Source organism: Electrona antarctica (assembly GCF_951216825.1).
Source record: "Electrona antarctica genome assembly, chromosome: 14".
Taxonomy (NCBI): Eukaryota; Metazoa; Chordata; class Actinopteri; order Myctophiformes; family Myctophidae; genus Electrona; species Electrona antarctica.
Window position 1 is genome coordinate 43,072,371 of NC_136795.1, and position 23,352 is coordinate 43,095,722.

Here is a 23,352-nt window from a genome sequence, read left to right on the forward strand (position 1 = left end):
CTTTTTACAGAGTGAACATTTTAACTAAAATATTTGCTTCTGGGGGGGTCCCTGGAACAACATATTTTCAGATGGGGGTCGGCGGCCGATTACATATACAGTATATTTGGGGGTCCTTAACATGAAAATGTTTGAGAACCACTGACATAGAAACATGGTCAGGACATTTGTAGAATCGTTCCCAGGTCGAAATGGGTTAACAGTATGAGCTTTTAATAACAGAAAAGATGATCTTCAAGGGTCATTATGAATAACTGTAAATGACGGACGAAGGAAGGACTGTTGGCCACATATCCTCCACACATGAATCACTGCGAGGTGACTGCAGTGCTTGTAATGACACTAATTATTCTCTTAATTCCCTTCAGTGACTAAATATGATGCTGCGCTTCAGAGAAGAGTAGACTTTGTTAACGTTTCTGGTTTCCTGGCAACCGCTTGCGAGAGATATTTTTGAATCTTGAAAAGGGTCTCGTTAACACATCTATGAACGCTGAAGATACAAACACACTCACACAAACGTCTATTGAATTATGTCAAATGAACAGCTGCTGACTTTACTTACTTTACTTTTCTTTACTTTATCAGTTTATTCACTGGACAGTGCATCTTCTACATCCTGACAGTTTTTTCAAAAATAGCAGACCTACAAGCTCATAGCGCGCCACCGAGTGGCGCACTATGAGCTTGTAGATCTGGTTTTCAACCCTTTTCATGTCAAGGTCCATTAGATCTGCTATTTTTCAATAGCTAAAGCATAACATAATGCTAACACCAAAAGGGGTTCCCGCCCAAAATGTTCATCATGTTCAATCGATTGAACATGATGTCATGTGATGACGGATTTAGCTAGAAGCTATATCATTTCCATCCGTTTGACCACGTATTCAAACGTCACAACGACATGACAAAAACAGGGGGGGTACAATAATAGAGATTATGTACAGTATAATGTGTCACTTCATTGTTTTCCATTGAGAAGCATGGAGTTTTGGAGTTTGGAAGCGCTCGTTGGAAATCACTAAATGCACCTGCTGTTTTCTTCACCTGTTTCTAAAGCGCACATAATGCGCAGCAGAACGTTGCGTTATTGAAAACGAGCACTTCCAAACTCTGAGTCACCTGCACAGAGTTTTATTAAACAAAAACTTTGCAGATGAAAAAAAGAGGATAATTCAAGCTTTCCGTACAGCTGCAATGTTGGCGGGTTTGATTTGAGTCTTGGTGAATGTAAGTGGCTGACGTTTTCCTGGCTTCCTCTTAGCCGCCGTTTGACGGAGAAGACGAGGACGAGCTGTTCCAGTCCATCATGGAACACAACGTGTCCTACCCCAAGTCCATGTCTAAGGAGGCTGTGTCCATCTGCAAGGGGGTGAGCGCACACACGCACACACACGCGCACACACACACACACACACACACGCACACGCACACGCACACACACACACTACCCCAAGTCCATGTATAAAGAGGCCGTGTCCATCTGAAGGGGGTGAGTACTGACCCATGGCTGACTGTAATCTTGTGATCACACAATACTGGTACCGTTGACTGTAACTCCAAGTGGTCCATTATTTATTCGGAATTTGAGCCACGGGACACCACCATTTGATGAGATTTAGCCTCTCAGAATATTTTGTTGTTGTTGGATAAGATTGTGTCCACAATTCCATGCTGTTGGCAAACGTTGATCAAAATAACAATTCTTCTGCATTCTCTAATTGTGTAGACATCTTGTAAATTAAGTAATACAGATTTACTTTACTTTGCTTTATTATTTGCAAAAGCATGGCTATTCTTCCTGCGGGGTCCAACACACAAAACAAACACATCATTCACAACAACATACTGCAGATACAATACACAGACGTTTAACTCTATAATTGCCGGCCCCATTCACAAGCCTGCCATTGAATATGCCAGCCATTGACTGCAATTCATTTCATTATTATGTTTTGAAAATTCTCTGTTGGACCTATATGAACACGGAATATATCAAAAGAAACTTTAGAATGTATGGATTCATGGAAAAAATAAACTGAGTTGATAACATGTTTTGTTATGTAGATATCAAAAGATAAATAAAGCTTGTTCTCCATGTGTACCCTTGTCTGAAAACTACTATTTGCGTGAGACGCAGTTGAAGTTTCAAACACCTCTAGTCTAGGTTCTACTATAGCGACATATTCATGCCATATATCAAATTAAACCTGAGGTTGTCGAGTGTAATTGTAAAAAAAAATATTTCAAAAAAAAAAATGGCATTATCCAAATATCAGCCTCTACAATGCAGCATGCATGTCAACATACTGGTGTAGTTTGTGGTCGCACTCCGTCGTTTACTGATGAGACCTCTGAAATGGCACATGGTAGAAGATAATTTTTTTTTGTGGCTGTAAGTGGACATTCTACGCTGCATTTGGATATACAGTATGTTCACATAGCAATAGCAGTACAATGTCTAGGGATGCATGTGTCTCAGAAATCTGTTTCCAATAATTTGACTCTTCAGTGTTACAGATCTATAAGGGTCCATTTGGTTACCAACTATCCATCATTTAGCTGTGGAGCCCCTGGAACCGCCTCCAGGACATGCACTTTTTTGAAAACCTGAGTTATGGTGTAACTGATTTACACCATTGTAGCCAGAGATGGCCTCGGCGCTCATGTCTCTCATTGCTTTGCCTGGGATCTCATTTGCAAAATTAAAAGAATGCCTGCCAAATGTGAGCTATCAGAAGCCACTGCAATTTCCTGCTGCTATTTTAACCCATTTTGGGCGGGAACCCCTTTTGGTGTTTTAAAGCATTATGTTATGCTTTAGCTATTGAAAAATAGCAGATCTACAAGTTCATAGCGCGGCACTCGACTTGTAGGTCTGCTATTTTAGAAAAATCGTGAAAATGTGGTGCAAATCTTTGATTATATTCTGTCAGAGCTAACGTTTTTAACTCAGATCTTTGCTTCTGGGGGGTCCCTGGAACAACATATTTTCAGATGGGGGGGGGGGGGGGGGGGGTCGGTGGCCAAATACATATAATTCTAGGGGACATGACATGAAATAGTTTGAGAACCACTGACGGTTTTTCAGAAAACTGTCATGATTTAGAAAACATTTTGTAGCATCGGCCTCGGTCGAAATGGGTTAAAGTCCGGATAGGATTCTGACTGGTCCACTGTCCCTGTGCGTGCAGCTGATGACCAAGCACCCGTCCAAGCGCCTGGGCTGCGGTCCGGAGGGGGAGAGGGACATCCGGGAGCAGGCCTTCTTCAGACGCATCGACTGGGAGCGCCTGGCCAACCGGGAGATACAACCGCCCTTCAAACCCAAAGTGGTGAGAGGACCGACCGCTATTCAGTATTTTAGCTGTGACGTGAGTGCCCCCTCCTGAGATACTTCCGGGTCCTACTTTTGTGTCGCTTATGTGTCCCCATAGAGTTAACAACAAAGCTGCGCTGCTCTCCCAAATCTGGCTGTGACAGGCCGTCTGCCCCACATGGAATACTATCGCCATTTTATTTCATTGTGTCAACTAAATCCTCATTAATGCAAACTAGATTCAACATACTCAAGCCTGCAAACATTCTAAATATGCCCCCGAAATATTTTACTGAGCAAATGGACTGTTACCACCTTCAATAATAATAGTCTTTATTGTCTCCACATAATTTTTTTTTTGTCATGGACACTTGTACAAAACATTAATAATTCTACTCGAGTTGGAGCATTAAGACCCATTTTAACCCTCAATGGCTTCCTTTCTGAAAAATAACGTTTAGATATTCTATTTACAATGGGATGCGGACGGGAGCTGGTGCCACTTGGACCCGGACATAACGTAGCACTACAAAATGACGTCGGACTTAAATACTGAATAGGAGAAACCCCACCAGTGCTCAATGTCCTGGACATGTTACAGACACACTGTGCACTGCAGGGGCTTTCTCTGGTGTCTTTTTGGTTCATATACTGTATATTCAGACAATCAATCATTTGCCACGGACAAGTCAGGGCATAAGACCCCATTACTGAATGTCAAGTCTCCAGGTTTTCTTCAGAATATGTATGACACTGGTTTACTAAACCACACACATTATATGAGTCGAGCTAGTACTAGTGGTTCTCAAATGTTTTATTTGCAAGGACCCCCTTAAAACAGTTAAAATACCAGAGACGTTAAGACGAACTAAATCCAATTATGCACTGTTTGCCAGAGCCGTAAAGACGTATTTTTTGAAGAAAAAATAAATAAATAAATAAATTCCTCTAATCTGGTGTGCAGGTGATGACATGCCACATGACATGCACAATAGAATTACATTTTCTTTATTTTATTTATAATGGGCTTCGGTGGCAACGATTGGCCAAAACTGGTGTCCACCAGGTGGCACTGAAGGAGTGTTAACACAATCATTCCCGGGATTCCTTCCAAATAGGAGCTCTGGGGTGCCGGAAAGACATGGCCGCTTTTACTCTGAACCCCCCCCCCCCCCCCCCACCTACTTACTTACTTACTGTATTTATACGATACATACAAAAAGCGTTCATATTTTGAACGAGAGGCGGATGAGGAGCAGAAATGAAGCGCTAGTATATCCATCAGATCAAAAACGGGAAGCTAATATGCTAGTAGAGTGAAGCGTACGGTGGCCGAAAGTCCGAGTGAAAAATACAAAAAAAGGAAAAAGAATCAGAATATTCTTCTCTCCCCTGGTATCATTGAGGATACACGTGTACACACGTCCAATGCGTCCGTCGATTGGATTCCCTATATGACGTTTCCAGACGTCCTACGGATGGAATGTGTTCATTCTGACATGGAACCAAATGAACCCATTTGGTTCCACTCTCAGAGTTACAGACCTGTTATGGTCATTCAGGGCTAGCTCTTTATATGTGTTACTGGCAACATTATTGTCCACTCATATTTTATGTACGTGGCAAATTTTAATTTTGACAAAAGTGTCCACCACAAGGCAGCGTGGTGATGACCTCTGTTCAGTCAGTAATACTTTTCACTGGTTCAATATTCATAAAATCCACAGACAGACTTAACCCAGCGTCCCTATCTTGGGCGTGTCATAATAGGCATATACGGTCAAAAACAATTAATGTACAAATAAGAGAAAAAAAAACATTAAAAAAAAGAACGATATAGGGAGGAAATACAAGGTTCATGCCCTGACAAAATGTACAACATAGTGACCTTCCTGCAGACAAAGACATAGGACCCTGCAGAGCTGCATTCACCACCAGCTCCCTCCGTCAGTGACCTCCCCACCCCCCCACCTGTCACTAGAAACACTCTCCTTTATGTTTGTGGACCCCCCCAGCCAGTCGTCCCCTCCCCCTCCGACCATATACTCACCACGCCGTCGTTCGCTGCCACAGCCCGCTGTGCCTACGGCCGTGCTGTTGCCGCGGACTTAAAAATAGCCTTCTAAGAGCACCCCCCCCCCCGCGCGCTCCCTTCGGGGCTTCCTGTGCACACAACGGGCCGTCGTATAAATGCAGGGTTTCACAGCGGAAGTATAAGTGTCTCTCTAGACGTGGGGCTAAATGCGTCTGCATCCGTTGGGGAAATGGTTCTGCGAGGTGCATTCATTCATTGTGCAGAGCACACGCTGTAACGTCTTTAACCCATTTAGGACTTCATGGGCCCTATTATGCGTGTCTTAAGTACCAGGTCTTATGACTTAACTTAAGACCTGGAGGCGTGGTCAATGCTGTTTGGCCACTCAGAATAGCCAAATGGCATTGATCACGCCTCCAGGTCTTAAGTTAAGTAATAAGACCTGGTACTTAAGACATGCATAATAGGGCCCCATGAGACCAGATTCTACAAAATGTCTAAATCCTGACAGTTTTCCAAAAAAAACCCTAGGTTTCTATATCGGTGGTTCTCAAAGTATTTCATGTCAAAGGACCCCAAAACTTTGAAGTTATATGTAATTGGCCGCCGACCCCCATCTCAAAATATGTAGTTCTAGAAGCAAAGATATGAGCTAAAAAAATGTTCACTGTGAAAGAATATATTTTCAAAGAATTGCACACATATTCACGACTTTAAAGCTTGTAGCGCGGCACTAGGTGCCGCGCTATGAGCTTGTAGATCTGCTGTTTTTCAACAGCTAAAGTTTAAAAAATAATGGTTAAAGTGATTCAAAGCTATAAGGTGACACAGACGCGTCCTTGGGTCTAAATGGGTTAATGGCTCTGTGGGGACTCCGCTCACAAAGGCCATTCAGATTTATTTTACCAGCGGCCTGTTCTATATATATGTGACCAGATTTGACTGAGAGCCTGCCATCTCGCAAACTCCAGCTTTTCACCAGAGGAGAAAAACGTTTTTATCCAAAATGAGTTAATAGCACAGGCAGACTCTTCACATACTGTAACTAGAGCATGTCTGAAATAAGTGTCAGAGCTGAAATCGACATGTAAATATGAAATAAATGCTTAAACATGTAGCTAGGTGTAATGTTCGAGTCCACAGAAGTGAACCTTTCAAGCCTGTTTTCTCAACTCGCTGTTTCTCTGTAAGACTATTACTCTATAAGCCATATGTCCAAACCTGGTGGGTCAAACTGAACAACCAAGATGTCAATTTGAAGCTAGGATTCCCTGCTTTCATATGACACGAAAAAAATAATAATAATAATAATCCAATGGCAGTCCCTCAGTCAAATTTAGTCACATATACGTAGTATGCCGTGTCGAAATGTTTTTTGGGAAAAAAAATATACCATGTGCTAAACCATTTCATCCACTGTCCACGCACAAGCATATTAGCTATACCTAGAACCCAGCACTGCTCTCGACCATCAGGTCAAAATCTGTGTCTGTCAGATCCTGTGTCTAGGCGAGATGTGACCTTTGACACGATCCAAAAAGAGCAGGGAGACCAAATAACAACCACCACAAATTGTTATTTGTTATATTAGTTATATTGTGTTAACATACTCTACCATACACATTGTATTCATATTGTATTAACATACTCTACCATACATATTGTATTCATATTGTATTAACATACTCTACCATGCAGATTGTATAAGTTATATTGTATCAACATACAGATTGGACAGAATTCCATTTTATTTATTAAAAGAAGCGAGGCTTTAATGCAACCGTACACTAATCTTTTAAGGTTTTAATTGATGTGCTAAGAAAGTATTTTACTACGGTGAGTGTAGAGCCCTACATGGAATACAGTAATAAAGGATATGTACTGTACTACAGTGATAAAGGCTATTCAGTGACAGACAGACAGTCAGTGTATACACTTGACAGTTGCTGTCCTGGAGCTGATGTCCTTCCTTTACTCATGCTGCAGCTCGGGGTGGCGCCCATTCCTAATCTAACTCATTTAGACCTGAGGCCGATTCTACAATTGTCTTCTAAATCATGACAGTTTTTTGAAAAACCCATGACATGACCCATGTCATGTCAAGGACCCCAGAAGTTTTATGAAATTGGCCCCCCATCTGAAAAGATGTTGTTCCAGTGCCCCCCCCCCCCCACAGAAGCAAAGATTTGTGTTAAAAACGTTGAAAGAATATATTCAAAGATTTGCACCACATTTTCAGGATAAAAAAAAAATAGCAGGCCTACAAGCTCATAGCGCGGCACTCGATGCCGCGCTATGAGCTTGTAGATCATAGGGGGTTCCCGCCCTTAATGGGCTAATTACCACTTCTGTCAAACGGCTCATCACATCTCCTATAGTTTCACCTTGCCCCTGGTGCTGTGTCGAAGGATGCTCTCTCCAAGAAGATGCACAACTAAATGACAAACTAATTGTATCGATATATTGTGATATAGTCACAATTTAAATCCGATTTATATAGCAATCTTTTAGATCTTCAGATTGAGGTGAAGGGCAATGTTTAAGAGCTTAATAAAACATGAATCCGACCCCCCGGTTAGCGTATTAGAGAGTATATCGGTAGATTAGCGCCCCGAGTGTGATTCTGAAATGGACGAGTACTACTTTCGGTTCACGGAGCGTGTTCACACTGTCTTCTTCGCTGCCTTTTCGTGCATTCTGTTGGCAACTTGGCACTGGCCGTATGCCTATGGTAACGGGAGGGAATGTGTTAAGATTGTTTGACTACAACTAACTGAGGAGCAACATTCACGAGATGAAAAAAAGCATCAGCAAAAATAGTCCAATTGACTTAATTGTCTCCACCAGGCCGAAGGCATGGGGAGAGAGTATGTTTTGCACTCCGTCCGTGTGTGTGTGTGTGTGTGTCCGTCCGTCCGTCCTTCCTTCCTTCCGTCCGTCCGTTACCAGCTAATCTCCGGCACCGTTAAAACCCGGTCGATGCCAAACTTTGCACACACACTCCCTGGATGCCAACGATGAACCTCTGCCCCGCATTTTCTTACTAGGCTGAGGAATATATCCCACCCTTTTCACATTGGCCTGTTATAGCGCCACCAACAGGTTAATTTTTGCAAAACACATTTTTGGAACAAAATGCCTCAAATCATCCAATTGCCATCAAAGGCAAACATGTTTATATTACTCCTAAACATTTTGCCAAACATCTCACACAGTCCTATCCTCCTGGTGGAGACCTGTGCCCTTTTTCTAGTTTGGCAGTGAAACAGGTCCCTTTTGAGCCCCATTGCCGGCGGGGGCAGCGGCTGTCCACCTCTGAACAGCGCTCAGCGGGTCAATGGAGACCCAATTGGTCTCCGGTTCCAAATCCGATGTTGCGGATTTACCCCCTTTACCCCCCTGGGGTTTAAGAGGTTAAAGTTACACTTTCTTCTTTTTTTTATTAGATTAGATACCAGCTCTGTCGGGTGGAAAATTCAGCACATCTACAAGTTCAGGTTTCGAGCTTTCAGGTACCTGTCTGTCTTGTGTCGTTGTTTCCCGCAGTGCGGCAAAGCGGCGGAGAACTTCGACAAGTTCTTCACACGCACCCAGCCCATGCTGACCCCTCCCGACCAGCTGGTCATCGCCAACATCGACCAGAGCGACTTCGCCGGTTTCTCCTACATCAACCCGCAGTTCATCCACCCGTCGCTGCACAGCGTGGTATGAGGATGAGACGGACGGACGGAGCAGGCCAGGCCCACCCCGGGGACCTCTCTACAGTTAACAACCCAACCTTCCAGAGCACCACCGCCAGATGTCTCCCCAACAACCAAAAAATGTCCCCCCCGCTATCAAAGATAGATCCGTAAATCATCTTCTGCTCGACAAAACGAAAGTCCCGTCAAGTCAGTTTGTCAGCGTGCCGAGGTGACGTTTGGAGGAGTGGAACCATGCTTTAGACCCTGAGTCTAACGATGGGGAATCGAATAACGACAGGCAAACGACAGCATATACTGTCGGGTCAAGAGTCAAAACGAGATGGGGATTTATATTGCACTTGTCATTTTAAAAATAATTACGTTTTGTCGTCTTTTATTTCATCTAAACCCTTTGGTGTCCAAACATTTCAAAATGTGCTCGTCACCTACGTATATGAAGTCGTGAATTAGACTCTGATCCTTCTGTGTAAGAACGTGTACTGTCTGCGCTACGCGCTGTCCCATTACGCATTTAGTTGGTGATATTGAGATGCGAGTCGCAAACTCTCTTCCCACTTATCTCAACCCTCCTATCACCCCCCCATTCTGCCATGCTGCAACAACAAGCATACGATGGTGTCTGACTGCACACTGCTGTGTTTTTGTTTGTGGCATTTTTCCCGACGTTTCTTTTTTCAACAAACGCGTCCAGTCTGCAAGGACCTTTATTGTCTTTTCTTTTCCATATCTCTACTTAATGTGCTGCCATTTCTGTTGCAATACAGTTACATACGTATGTATTTCACACTTACTGTATACGCTGAATAAAGGTTAGGTCTATCACGAGTGCCAAAATTGCATTGCACGTTATCACCGAATATCTATAAATATCAGTTTCTCAACAAAACGCCCTCATCAACAATAACTATTTCTGTACCTTTTGACGTAAAACCTCTGCCTTTCCCTTTTGATGTCGACGCATTGAACCATGAACAACAGTTTTTAATCCGATATGTTTTGCAGCAAATGGAAAGCACACCATCAATGTTTTAATCCGATATGTTTATGTTTAAGTTTTTAATCCGATTTTGTTTTGCAGCAAATGGAAAGAACACCATCACGCAGTATCTTCTCAGTTGCAACCGGTCCGTTGTGGACGAGCATTTTCACTGGAGTGGTTGTGTTGCCTACAGTCAGGCCTGTCACAATGATCACATGTATGTTAATCGCCAGATCCAAATAGTTTGAGATAATTGCAATTATTTTACATAATAATTTGATTTGTTTACATTCATCTGTACTGCATAAAAACAGCTGGATGAAATTAATATGAATTTCATGTTTCCATCATCAATGCCACGTCGTGCTTTTTAGGGCAAAATATTACAAGAAAATGCTATTTTTGAAAATGTCTTATGTCAGTATAAATTATTAAGTATATGGCCTGTTTCGGCCATAGTACATGATTTCTTTTGATTATTGATACCGGTCATAACCAGTCAGTGTATATTTTAAGTTATTTGTCGCGTGCAAATTTAGTTTACAAAGCCAGCAGGGCAAACATAAATGTAACTTGCATTCACATGTTTGTCACACTGCCAAAACAAAAATGAAATTGTCAATGGCAATTATATTTATATGACAAATTCATTGTCAACTGCGATGCCGTGGTCGTGACAGCCCTGCCTGCACTGCACTACGCGTACCAGAGAGAGAACACGGGGGTCAGGCGTCTCCAGATCAAAGAGAGAGTATTTCTGATGCTATGTCCCATAATGCAGGGGTTCTCAACGTTTTTGGCCGGGGACCCCCGGAAATGCTTTGCCAGTGTCTCGGGACCCCCGCCCCGCCCCGCCCCCTCCCGACCCCCAATATAAATTGACTGCTACAATAACCTAAATAATAGAGACAATACACCATCAATAAATAGGGAAGGTGTATGCATCTACTGTGTACTATATGTAAATTCTTCATTTCTACTTTCCAGCCATTCAGTTGCAAAAAAATTAAATAAAAACCTTTTTTTTGGAAAATAATTTGGGGACCCCCCAAAATAATTTGGCGACCCCCCGAAGGGTCGCGACCCACGGGTTGAGAACCCCTGCCATAATGCACCATGCTGATCTGTGTTGCATGTTTACTTAACGAGCGTTTGATCACTATAGTCTCTCTATAGGATGCAGTACATGTCCGGTATCTATCATTGTAAATCCTAGTATTATGATATGTATGTTGTTATGTTTTATGAAGGTCTGATTCTGAAGAATTAACATGTATCACTTTCTAATTGTTAAGGAGAAGAAGAAGAAAAACGTTTTATTCCGTTGTATGTTCGGCTTTATAGTAAAAAAAGAAATGTTTATGTCCAGAGAAAAATGTCTACACACTATATATATATGTCCACGATTTTGTAAATATGTTTCAAAAGAAATGTTTCCAAAAAGGCAAATGACATATTTTATACCAACGACCTGAATGTGCTTTTAATACCTTCGGTGGTTTGAACTTTTCCATGTTTAGGATACACCCCCAACAGAGAGATTTAAACTAAACATTTGGCTGAATCTTTGGTAGCTTTGATATCAGCACTACTTGTATATGTACTGTATTTCCTCTATTTAGCCATTGTTTTGTTTTCTACTAACCAGCGCCGTAGATTATAATTATGCAGCATCCGGGTTCAACGGCGGTGCGTGAAATGGTTTGGAAGCCCCTCTTGCCTTGGTCCTCTCGCTGCGGAACTCCTTTGGTAAACTCAAGTTGAACTTGGGACTGAGTAATGCTGTCCGGGGTATGGGGGGGGGGGGGGGGGGGGGGGGGGGGGGGGGCGTCCTGCCTCATCATCCCAATACTTTCACCAGTGAGTGACATCAGTCATGGGAGCACTCGCTGTGCTCATTTGGACCGCACACAAGTAGGGGGGGGACGAGGATTTACTATTCTCTGCCTATCGGGTTGCAACTCGGCAGGGACGTCGCTGACCATTTGCTTGCCCTAATCGTAGGATATTTGTGCTGCCCCCCCCCCCCCCCCCCCCCCCTCCCGACGAGAGCGCTGCATTTCCTCATCGGCTACTGATAGATCGGCTACTTTCGCCATTTGCGAGGACGCACGCACAGTCGCTCATTCTGCGGAGCCGCAGAGAAAATGATTATTATTATTATGAGGGTCAACTTGGCACTTTTTGGCACATTTTGTTGCCCCCCTCTGCGTGTTGCCCTACGGAACGCGCTGAGTCGGCTCAAGCGAACTTTGCAACGTTCCACACGGCAACTCGCTCGCTTTAGCTCGCTCGGTGGTGTCTCTCGAGGCTCAATCAAGTTCGCTTGAGACGGTTTTCTCCATCGCGGTCTAGTAGCGGAGCGCTCCCTAACCCACTGACGTCACTCACTCGTATTGGGAGGAGAAGACACTTGCGGTCCGGGGGGGGGGGGGGGTAAATCCTGTTTTCTTGCTTACATTGTGTGCATGCCAGAGGCCGGGGCTGATCAAAGCATGACAAAGACCCTTGCATGCTACAGTGTACCCTGATATGATGTGGAGCGGAATGATCGACACCCGTCCCATGCCAAGCTTTTCTCCACGCTGTGTTGTTCCTCCTCGCTGTCTGTCTGCTCCTTTTAAGTCCAGTTTGACTAGAGCTCAGAAGAACTGTAACTTAGTTTTTTTTGGTTTTTTAATTGGCTTTTCTCTCACCGGTGCCAAACATGACAAGCTGAGAGTAATTTACTGCTACGAATTTTTTTTTGTACAAAGACTAATATTAACATAGCACACAAGGCTTTCAAAACTGCCAAATTCATATGTACGGGGTTTAAATGCTAAGGCCGCGCTCCCCAAATCAGCTTCCTATAAATAACTGTCGTATGGCTGATTGTTTCAGTTCTTTTTACATAATAGGACCAAACTTAGCTTTTTACAGGCCAAGTGAAAACAACAAAAGAATGTTTACATGATTGATGTCTCACATTGAGAATTTGTGCAGGAGAAAAATCGAGGAGGACGTCTGGAACCATGCAGGATAAACTGATACTATAGAATATGAATTATTACAAATAGATTGACAGGGATGTTTGTATGTTTGGTTTTCCTCTCACTGCCCCTGCTTTTGTTAAGCAGACTCTTCTCGTTCCTCTGTTCATTGTGGTATGAAGGATACTGTGTATAAATAAAGTAGGAAAAAAAAAAAAACACTCCTCGGGTGTGATGTCTTGTTTGGATTGTGTGGGAAGTCTTAAGGGCCTTGCTTGCAAACGTGAAGCGAGGAACGCAGGCGTTGTTGCCTGGATCAACACAGGTCTCCTCCAGGTCTGTTGAAGAGGGGCGCGACAACGCAAGCGTAAAAAGAAAAGCTAAACAGAACCAGGTCTGTTGAGTCGCGGGCGTGTGCGCGCAACAAGCACGCGCGCAACAAATACACGGGACCGCGCTCACGTAAATACGCTCCGAGCAAAACCGCAGGTCTCATTGAAAATGAACTATAGGCGCGTTTTATTGCTCCCCGTTTGCAAGGCCCTTTAAATGGATCGTGACATTTTATTTTAGGTTTTCTGAGCTCAATTGCACCAAAACAAATAACATTCTATTTTCTATGGTCTGGGGTTTTCTGGCTCAAACAAGTGCTCTGATTTGCCTGTGGACTGTGAGGTAAGAGTCCACAAATCCCATATATGACATAGGGATTTGCCAGCAGATGTCACTGTTGAGGCCTGTTTGCCTGTTTTCATTGCAGCTCAACATTCTTCAGAACACACAGAGGAAACCCCAGACCACAGAAAATCCACTGAATGTTCAAAGTTCACGTTGTGTGGGTGTAATTCAGCTCATGAAACCTAAAAGAAAAACAGATCTACAAGCTATAAGATATAGCATCACAATCATTTTAACCACTCTATCAATGTGTTGGCTATTCAAAAATATAGTTGCTAGTTTAAAAACATATTTGAAACATGTTTGAGAACCACTCTGGTTTAGGCAGGGAGGTGGGGGGGATTTTGTGTGGAACCAACTCAGTCAGCCTGAGCTCACGCACGCACACACACACACACACACACACACACACACACACACACACACACACATATATATATATATATATATATATATATATATATATATATATATATATATAGAATTGAATTGACTCACCACGGCTACACCACGCAATGTGTGTGGGGTGTTCCCCAAGCACAGAGTGCGTCTTGTTAACAGAGTGAGTCACTGACTGTGAGTGCTGTGACTGTATGTCTCCACCCAGACAGACAGTTGGGTCTTTCTCACATCAGCAGAAGTGACTGTGTGGAGCTCTCCATGGTGCTGAAAATCGTCTATATAGCTGACGCCAGGCGTTGCTATAGTTTGTAGATCAGTTGTTTTACAAACCGTCGCCGACGGATGGAAACCTCATCCAAAACTCGTTACTTTTTATTATTATTGCACATGCCATTGTGAGCTTTTAGATCTCCCCCCCAACTCCCCTCTCTCTCTCTCTCTCTCTCTCTCTCTCTCTCTCTCTCTCTCTCTCTCTCTCTCTCTCTCTCGCTCTCATTGTGCTGGTAGGTAGTTGAGTGCGAGGCGGTCTGCTCTGAGCATTAACATTACATCTAATCTGAACTATAAAGCTTCAGTCAGACACTTCACGAACATTGTTTTGTATAGCCTTATACACGCAGGATTCCTTCAACGCGCATGCACGCATGCTGCGGAGGAGAGACCCGACCGAGGGGAAGTAAGGACGTCGGTGCCTGCTCTGAATTCCAAGCACCTCGGCGGATCCCTGGCTTCAGATCATCCCTAACCAACCCAATTAAGGAGATCCCCTCTATTTTAAGGGACTTTATACGCCACAATAAAGTGCAAACCGAGTGCAAACAACAAATCCAGACAGAACGAAAAGGTAAGAAGCCACTAACTCTAAGCCAGTTACAATTATATAGTAGATTAGCCTTATACAGGCTTGTATTGCAATCGGTACTCGTTGGCTTATAGGGCAAGTAGGCTGTAGGTCTGAATGTGTATTTATTTCCATGTCCGATATGTTATGTTATGCTTATGCAACTATATAGTGTGCTTGAATGATTCAGTGATCGATTTGATTAAGTATATGCTATATTAAGCTGTGTTTTAATGGGATCTATTTTATTGTATGTGGATAAAGGACTCACGTCGGGGTTTGTGCATTTTAAGCCCCTCGGACAGTTCCCTGGTGGTATCTCGTGTAACATTCATGTCACAATTGAACACTGCACAAAAAGCATGGAATACGGATGTGTATATTACAGGAAACTCCCGTTAAACTTTCCAACACACTCCGGTAAACTCCCGAATTGTACCATCACACCTGTATATTACCGTATATTACTGTATATGCCTGCTAAACTTGAGGTTTACGGGCAAATCTAGTGCTCGTATTTGCCCGTTAACTCCTCTTTTCACGCAGTGTAAACAATTAAGTGTAATGCTTTATTCGGTCGTCCACTCACAGTTAAAGGTATATTCAGTGATTTCACTTAATTCAAATATCACTTATTTTTTCTTATTTATTTGATAATCCTCCCTACTATAAGTGTGCTGACCATATAAGGAGTTCCTCCCTGTCCCCAATGAGCCCCTGGGGTCAAAAAACCCTAGTTTCGGTTTGGGCTTTGGGTGGCAAAGCCTTCCTCCAATCATGATCGAGTGGGGCGGGCCTTGGTGCACGTGCTGTTGGTCTGTTGTACTTCCCCCACGCAAGCGTAAAAATAAAAGCTAAACACTGTAGAACGTGTGCATGTGCACATCTTGTTACCGGGGTGGACCAGGGTTTTTTCCAAATCACCCAAATCACTGAATGCTTTGTAGGCTATTGAGTTGTGCTTGAAATGTATATGTTAAAACTGTTAAAAAAATATTTCAATCAATCAAAAATATTTTTTTGTAATCGGGATTTAAGTCGTTTCCTGGAGTTTCAGTTGAACCTGTTGTATTGTCTTTTGTTCAGTGGTTCCCAAAGTGGGGTCCGGGGACCCCCAGGGGTCCCTGAGGGAGTTCCAGGGGGTCCCCAGCTAAATTATAGTTTTAGGAACCAAATGGACCCTTATGGGTCTGTAACTCTGAGAGTGTACAAATGGAACCAAATGGACCATTTGTACACTCTCAGAGTTAAATTAACATTGATTTTACAATATAAATTTGGGGTCCCAGAGATAGGGGGTCCGTAGACTAATGCATGTCAATCTGGGGGTCAATTAATTTAAACGGGGTGAGAATCACTAAATATTTTCTCTCATGGGGGTCCCTGGCATATCTCTTCAAATGGGGGTCCACGGGCTGTCAATTTGGGGGTCCTTGACATGAAAAGGTTTGGGAACCACTGTCTTTGTTAATTATCTCAGGTGATCTCTGAATATTGCACCGTGATTGAAGTATAGCCTATATAACTGTTTTAATGTAGCCTACTGTATATTGTAATTAGCCTACAGCATAGCTACTTTCTCCACACCTGCAATGTTGATTTTGACAGCAAATATTGATTTAGATTTTTTTTTTTGTATAGTCTTTTGACTAAAATTCCAATTATTTGTTGTCATATTTTAGTCATCTCAAATATTTTAGTTGACTAAATCTACAGTTGATTTAGACAACAGTGTGGCAAGAATTCCAGGTGGATAGGTCACCTGAAGACACATCAGCGTATCCACACTGGTACCTCTCTAAACAGTGTGACAAGAGTATTTCTTGCAATACAATTAGTTAAAGAAAGGTTGTCTATTTCAGTCAATTTTGAGCATATTGCGTTTAGCATATTGCACATTATTATTATTATTATTATTATTATTATTATTAATATTATTATTATTATTATTATTATTATTATTATTATTATTATTATTATTATTATTATTATTATTATTATTATTATTATTATTATATTGCTGCTGCTACAATGGAACCAGAACTAAACAATTATACTCGTACTTGACAGTAAAAAAAGGGAACAAAAATAACCAGTGGGGCAGTGAGGGACGATTTCTAGCTCCTCTCAGGACGACGACGCAGTATGAATTAAACATAAGGGGGTTTTCTCCTCACAGTGTGAGGGCCTCCATACGCATACAGTACAGTACAGTACAGTACAGTACAGTACAGTACAGTACAGTAGGATTTCCATTATGCATGACGCTGAGCATCTGTGTTTACTTTTAGAGGAGATGAGTGGGCTCAGGGGGGCACCACATGCAGGGCAGCTAAGGTGCAGCCATGGATGTAATGACTGCTTCCACTCTGCACCCGACACCTGACTGGAGATGCTGCTGGTTGAAGCCACATGGTGCTTCTTAGGGAGTTAGTTACGGGTCTGTGACTCAGAGAGTGCTCAAATGGACGCTCATGCGTGTATTCAATTCTACTATCTTCGCGTGCTCTTTTATGGCGGTTTTGAGAGTCACACTTTTTGATGGCTGGCGGTACAGCATTCCACCTTTTGGTGGCGTGACAGTAGAATGAATTAATTCCCATGTTTGTGCCAAATCTGTGGGGAATGACATCAGTGGAGCTTCCTCTGGTGTTGTGCCTCACTCTTTTTAAGTAGTTAGACGGGTATACATTAGGCAACGCTCCCCGGTCCCTTGAATATCTTCAAAATTCAAATGACTTGGCTTAATGCATCAAACTGGTCCTTGGCATTATAACAGTCAAATAATACCAATTATATCGGCCAAAGCCTGTATATAAAATAAATAAAGCTCTTAAAGGTCTGGTAACATAATTATTTATATATATTTTTTTATTTTTTTTATTTTTTTCTGACCTCAATTGCCCCCCAAAAAACCTGAACATTCAGTGGTCTGGGTTTTTCTGAATAATTAGCTGTCAAATTGTTATGTTTTTCATTGCAGCTCAAAAGGCTTCAGAAGTTTCAGAACACACACAGAGAAAAGCCCAGACTGTCAGGAATACAGTCTGAGTCTGGGCCTGCCTGTGGGTGTGACTACATCTAGTTGTTGCCTTATGTGTTTCTGCCCTGACTAATTGTCATTTCTTGTCATTCCAGTGCCGTCACTCCCACTCATCTGCTCACTCTCAATCAGCCAATCAGAGTGGAGCTTCACACCTGCACTCTGTTCGTTTGTCACACTCAGTCTACTTAAACCCTGCTTGTCTCTTTGTTCCCTGCCAGATTATATTCTTGTGTCCCTGTGCTCGCTGCTCCTCTGCCCCAGTCTGCTTGCATTTAACCTTTGTTTTTGACCACCTGCCTGGATTCTGACCTTCCTTTTGCCTGCCGGATATTGGACTTGATTGCCAGGGTTTTTGTGGATTTATGCTCATGGACTTGCTGTTTGACTTCATTTCCTGTGAACTGCAGAATTACAATTAAACTCTGTTTAAACCTTCAAACTGTTTCCGTCCGCTTCTGGGTCCTAAAATCATATCTTGACATTATAATCTGGCCAAGATGGACCCAGCGGATTTCGAACGTCTCCGAACCGTTTTGGACCGACAGTCGGTTGCTCTGGGAGAGCATCAAGATAAGTTGTCCAATATTGGAACTACGCTGGATTCATTTGGAAACACCATGACAAACTTGTCAGTCCAACTCCAGCAACTCCAGATACAAGTTCATTCAACTGCCTCTTCTGCACCAGTTTCTCCTTCCATACAAGCTCCACCTGCTCAGCCAGCTCGAGAACCCCGCCTGCCAACCCCACAACCTTATGCAGGTGAACCAGGTACCTGTAGATCCTTTTTGACACAGTGCTCACTCAGCATTGAATTACAGCCTCTGACTTTTACTACTGAACGAGCAAGAGTTGCTTATGTTATCACACTGCTTACTGGTCGGGCCAGAGAGTGGGGAACTGCTGTTTGGGAGGCTGGTTCTCCATTCTGCAATGATTTTCAAACCTTCACAGAGGAAATGCGCAGAGTTTTTGATCGTTCCATGCATGGCAGAGAGGCGGCCCGTCAGCTGCTGCAGAGCCGCCAGGGACGCAGATCTGTTTCTGATTATGCCATAGATTTTAGCACCCTTGCTACTAACTGTGGTTGGGGAGTTGAGGCACTCTTTGATGCCTTTTATAATGGCCTCGCTGAGAACATCAAGGATGAGATCGCCACACGTGAACTGCCTAAGACCTTTAATGAGCTGGTTGAATTGGCTATCCGTGTGGACAAGCGGGTGGCTCAGCGCCGCCGTGAGAGGGACAGCTACAGTATGTCTGGGTCTTCAGCCAGTTCAGCCCCCCCATGTCCTTCAAGCCCTGAGCCGTTTTCTGTACTGTCTGTGGAGCCCATGCAAGTGGATCGTACACATCTGACCCCCGTTGAGAAACAGAGAAGGAGAGAGGCCAAGGCGTGTCTATACTGTGGCACAGTAGGACATTTCATTGCTACCTGTCCGGTAAAAGGGAACGCTCGCCAGTAGACCGGGGAGTACTGGTGAGTGTGACCCCTGTTCAAAGTTCCCCAACACTGCGTACTCTGTTGCCTGCTACATTGACCTGGGGAGGTCAGCCACTGCCCGTTTCCGTGCTGGTGGATTCTGGTGCTGACGAGAGCTTCATCGACGCTGGGTTGGCTGCACAGTTGGGCATTTCCATCACCGCTCTACAGTCACCACTGCAGGCCAATGCACTCAATGGGAAGAAGCTCGCCAGTATTTCCCACATCACAGCCCCGGTGAGTCTTCTTTTATCTGGCAATCATCATGAGGAGATAGCCCTGCATATTATTGACTCACCTATGGCTCCTATAGTTTTAGGTCATCCCTGGTTGGTTAAACATAATCCTCATATTAACTGGGTTATGAATACCATTGTGGGTTGGAGTGATTTTTGTCACTCACACTGTCTCCGCTCTGCCCAGTGTTCTGTGTCCCCCCCTATTGTCACTCAGGAGGACTTTCCTGATCTGTCTGCTGTTCCACCTGAGTATCTGGACCTTAGACCAGTATTTAGCAAGTCCCGGGCCCTATCTTTACCACCTCATCGCCTCTATGACTGCCCTATTGATCTGTTGGAGGGAACTAGTCCCCCCCGGGGTCGCCTTTACTCACTAGCGCCGCCTGAGGTCAAGGCAATGAATAAGTACATTAGTGAGTCACTGGCAGCTGGAATCATCCGGCCCTCCTCTTCACCTGCAGGGGCAGGTTTTTTTTTTTTTTTTTTGTGAAGAAGAAGGACCACTCTCTTCGCCCATGCATTGACTATAGAGGGTTAAATGATATCACTGTGAAAAATTGTTATCCGTTACCCCTCATGTCCTCTGCTTTCGAACTGATACAGGGGGCTACTGTGTTCACCAAGTTGGATCTCCGCAACGCGTACCATCTGGTTCGCATTCGTGAAGGAGATGAGTGGAAAACAGCGTTCAATACTGCATCTGGACATTATGAGTATCTTGTTATGCCGTTCGGGTTGACAAATGCCCCCGCAGTTTTTCAGAGTATGGTGAACGATGTGCTACGGGACATGGTGGGCCAATTTGTATTCATTTACCTCGATGACATTTTGATTTTTTCCCAGTCTGTCCAGGAGCATGTCCAGCATGTCCGTCGGGTGCTTCAGAGACTGTTGGAGAATCAACTTTATGTCAAGGCGGAGAAGTGCTCATTCCATCAAACTACAGTGTCTTTCCTGGGTTTTGTCGCCGGTGCAGGAGGAGTCCAGATGGATGAAGAGAAGGTGAAAGCAGTGGTCGACTGGCCCACCCCTCAAAACCGTAAGGACGTTCAGAGGTTTTTGGGATTCGCCAATTTTTATAGGCGTTTCATAAGGGATTACAGTAAGATTGCTGCACCTCTCACAGATCTTACTTCTACCAAGATTAGGTTTTGCTGGTCAGACAGAGCCAGCAAGGCTTTCAATCTACTCAAAGGACTTTTCACAACTGCACCCATTTTGACACTTCCCGACCCCTCTCTCCAGTTCATTGTGGAGGTGGATGCCTCAGATGTTGGTATCGGTGCAGTGTTGTCCCAGCGTTCTGAGAGGGATCACAAGATTCACCCCTGTGCCTTTTTCTCCCATCGATTAGACTCCACCGAAAGAAACTATGCTGTCGGGGACCGTGAGTTGCTGGCAGTGAGAATGGCTTTGGAGGAGTGGCGTCACTGGCTTGAGGGTGCCTCTGTCCCATTTGTCGTCTGGACGGATCATAAGAATTTGGAGTACCTCAAGTCAGCTAAGCGCCTTAGTTCTCGTCAGGCACGGTGGTCGTTGTTTTTTGCTCGCTTTAATTTTGTTCTGTCTTACAGACCTGGTTCCAAGAATGGAAAGCCTGATGCTTTGTCTCGACAGTTCTGCAAATCAGAGGAAAGTAAGAAACCAGAGACAATTCTTCCTTCACAATGTTTTGTGGCTGCAGTAACCTGGGATGTTGAAAATGCAGTACGTAATGCGCAGCAACAGGAGTCAACCCCTGCAAACTGTCCTGCTAACCTGTTGTTTGTTCCGAGCAACACACGCTCCCAGGTTCTCCAGTGGGGCCATTCTTCACAGCTCGCATGCCATCCTGGTGTCAGAAGAACCATGGCTTTTCTACGTCAGCGCTTTTGGTGGCCGTCTATGACAGAGGATGTCAGGACCTTTGTTGCTGCCTGTTCAGTCTGTGCTCGAAATAAGAACTCCAACCAACCTCCTGTGGGTCTGCTGCAACCTTTGCTGGTACCACAACGCCCTTGGTCCCACATTTCTCTGGATTTTGTGACTGGACTTCCCCCCTCCGATGGTAACACTGCTGTTCTTACGGTTGTAGACAGGTTTTCAAAATCTGCTCATTTCATTGCTCTTGAGAGCTTACCCTCTGCTAAGAAAACAGCTGAACTCATGATTGACAATGTTTTTAAGATTCACGGCTTATGTGTTGATGTGGTTTCTGACAGAGGCCCCCAGTTTGTTTCACAGTTTTGGAGGGAATTCTGTAGACTTCTGGGTGCTACAGTTAGCCTGTCGTCCGGATACCATCCTCAGACAAATGGACAGACGGAGCGGGCCAACCAGGACTTGGAACGGGTGCTTCGTTGTGTGGCCTCTCAAAATCCATCCTCCTGGAGTCAGCGTTTGGCATGGGTTGAATATGCACACAATTCACTACCGGTATCCTCCACTGGGCTGTCCCCTTTTCAATGTTGTCTTGGCTATCAACCCCCTCTGTTTCCATATCAGGAGGAGGAGGCCAGAGTTCCATCTGTCCAGGCTTTCATCCGCCGGTGTAAGAGGACCTGGAGGAGAGCTCGCTTAACTCTCCTTCGTCATGGGGAGCAGGTGAAGAAGGCAGCGGATAGACGCCGCACCAGAGCACCTCGATACCGATGTGGTCAGAAGGTTTGGTTGTCCACTCGTGATCTTCCATTGAGGTCATGTTCACGGAAGTTGGCTCCCCGGTTTATTGGTCCCTACCCCATCATTAAGATTATCAGTCCTTCAGTGGTAAGACTCAGACTGCCTAATTCTCTTCGTCGTGTTCATCCTACGTTCCATGTGTCCCGGATCAAGCCTGTTCTCCATAGTCCTCATGCACCACCAGCCCCAGCCCCACCGCCTCCACGGCTTATCGATGGGTCTCCTGCCTACACTGTTCGTCAGCTGTTAGATTCCCGACGCCGTGGCAGAGGTATGCAGTACCTTGTTGACTGGGAGGGTTACGGTCCGGAGGAGAGAACTTGGGTTCCTGCTAGAGACATTCTGGACCGTTCTCTCATCCAGGATTTCCATCGTCAACATCCTTCTCATCCATCATTGACGCCAGGAGGCGTTCGTCGGGGGAGGGGTACTGTCAGGAATACAGTCTGAGTCTGGGCCTGCCTGTGGGTGTGACTACATCTAGTTGTTGCCTTATGTGTTTCTGCCCTGACTAATTGTCATTTCTTGTCATTCCAGTGCCGTCACTCCCACTCATCTGCTCACTCTCAATCAGCCAATCAGAGTGGAGATCACACCTGCACTCTGTTCGTTTGTCACACTCAGTCTACTTAAACCCTGCTTGTCTCTTTGTTCCCTGCCAGATTATATTCTTGTGTCCCTGTGCTCGCTGCTCCTCTGCCCCAGTCTGCTTGCATTTAACCTTTGTTTTTGACCACCTGCCTGGATTCTGACCTTCCTTTTGCCTGCCGGATATTGGACTTGATTGCCAGGGTTTTTGTGGATTTATGCTCATGGACTTGCTGTTTGACTTCATTTCCTGTGAACTGCAGAATTACAATTAAACTCTGTTTAAACCTTCAAACTGTTTCCGTCCGCTTCTGGGTCCTAAAATCATATCTTGACACAGACCACAGAAAGTCCACCGAATGTTCAAAGTTCAGGTTGTTTGGGTGTGTGTAATTGAGGTCATAA

The 23,352-nt window shown here is 44.2% G+C and overlaps 1 protein-coding gene across 1 annotated transcript in view; it reads left to right on the top strand.

Moving 5' to 3' along the window:
• The window catches only part of prkcab (protein kinase C, alpha, b), a 251,196-nt gene extending 242,073 nt beyond the window's left edge, over positions 1 to 9,123 (top strand). The window contains exons 15-17 of the mRNA XM_079520184.1: positions 1,265 to 1,372; positions 3,195 to 3,335; positions 8,901 to 9,123. Of these exons, the coding sequence (XP_079376310.1) occupies positions 1,265 to 1,372; positions 3,195 to 3,335; positions 8,901 to 9,065 (414 nt within the window). The 3' untranslated portion in view covers positions 9,066 to 9,123. The remainder of the gene's footprint in view (positions 1 to 1,264; positions 1,373 to 3,194; positions 3,336 to 8,900) is intronic.
• The last annotated feature ends 14,229 nt before the right edge of the window (positions 9,124 to 23,352 follow it).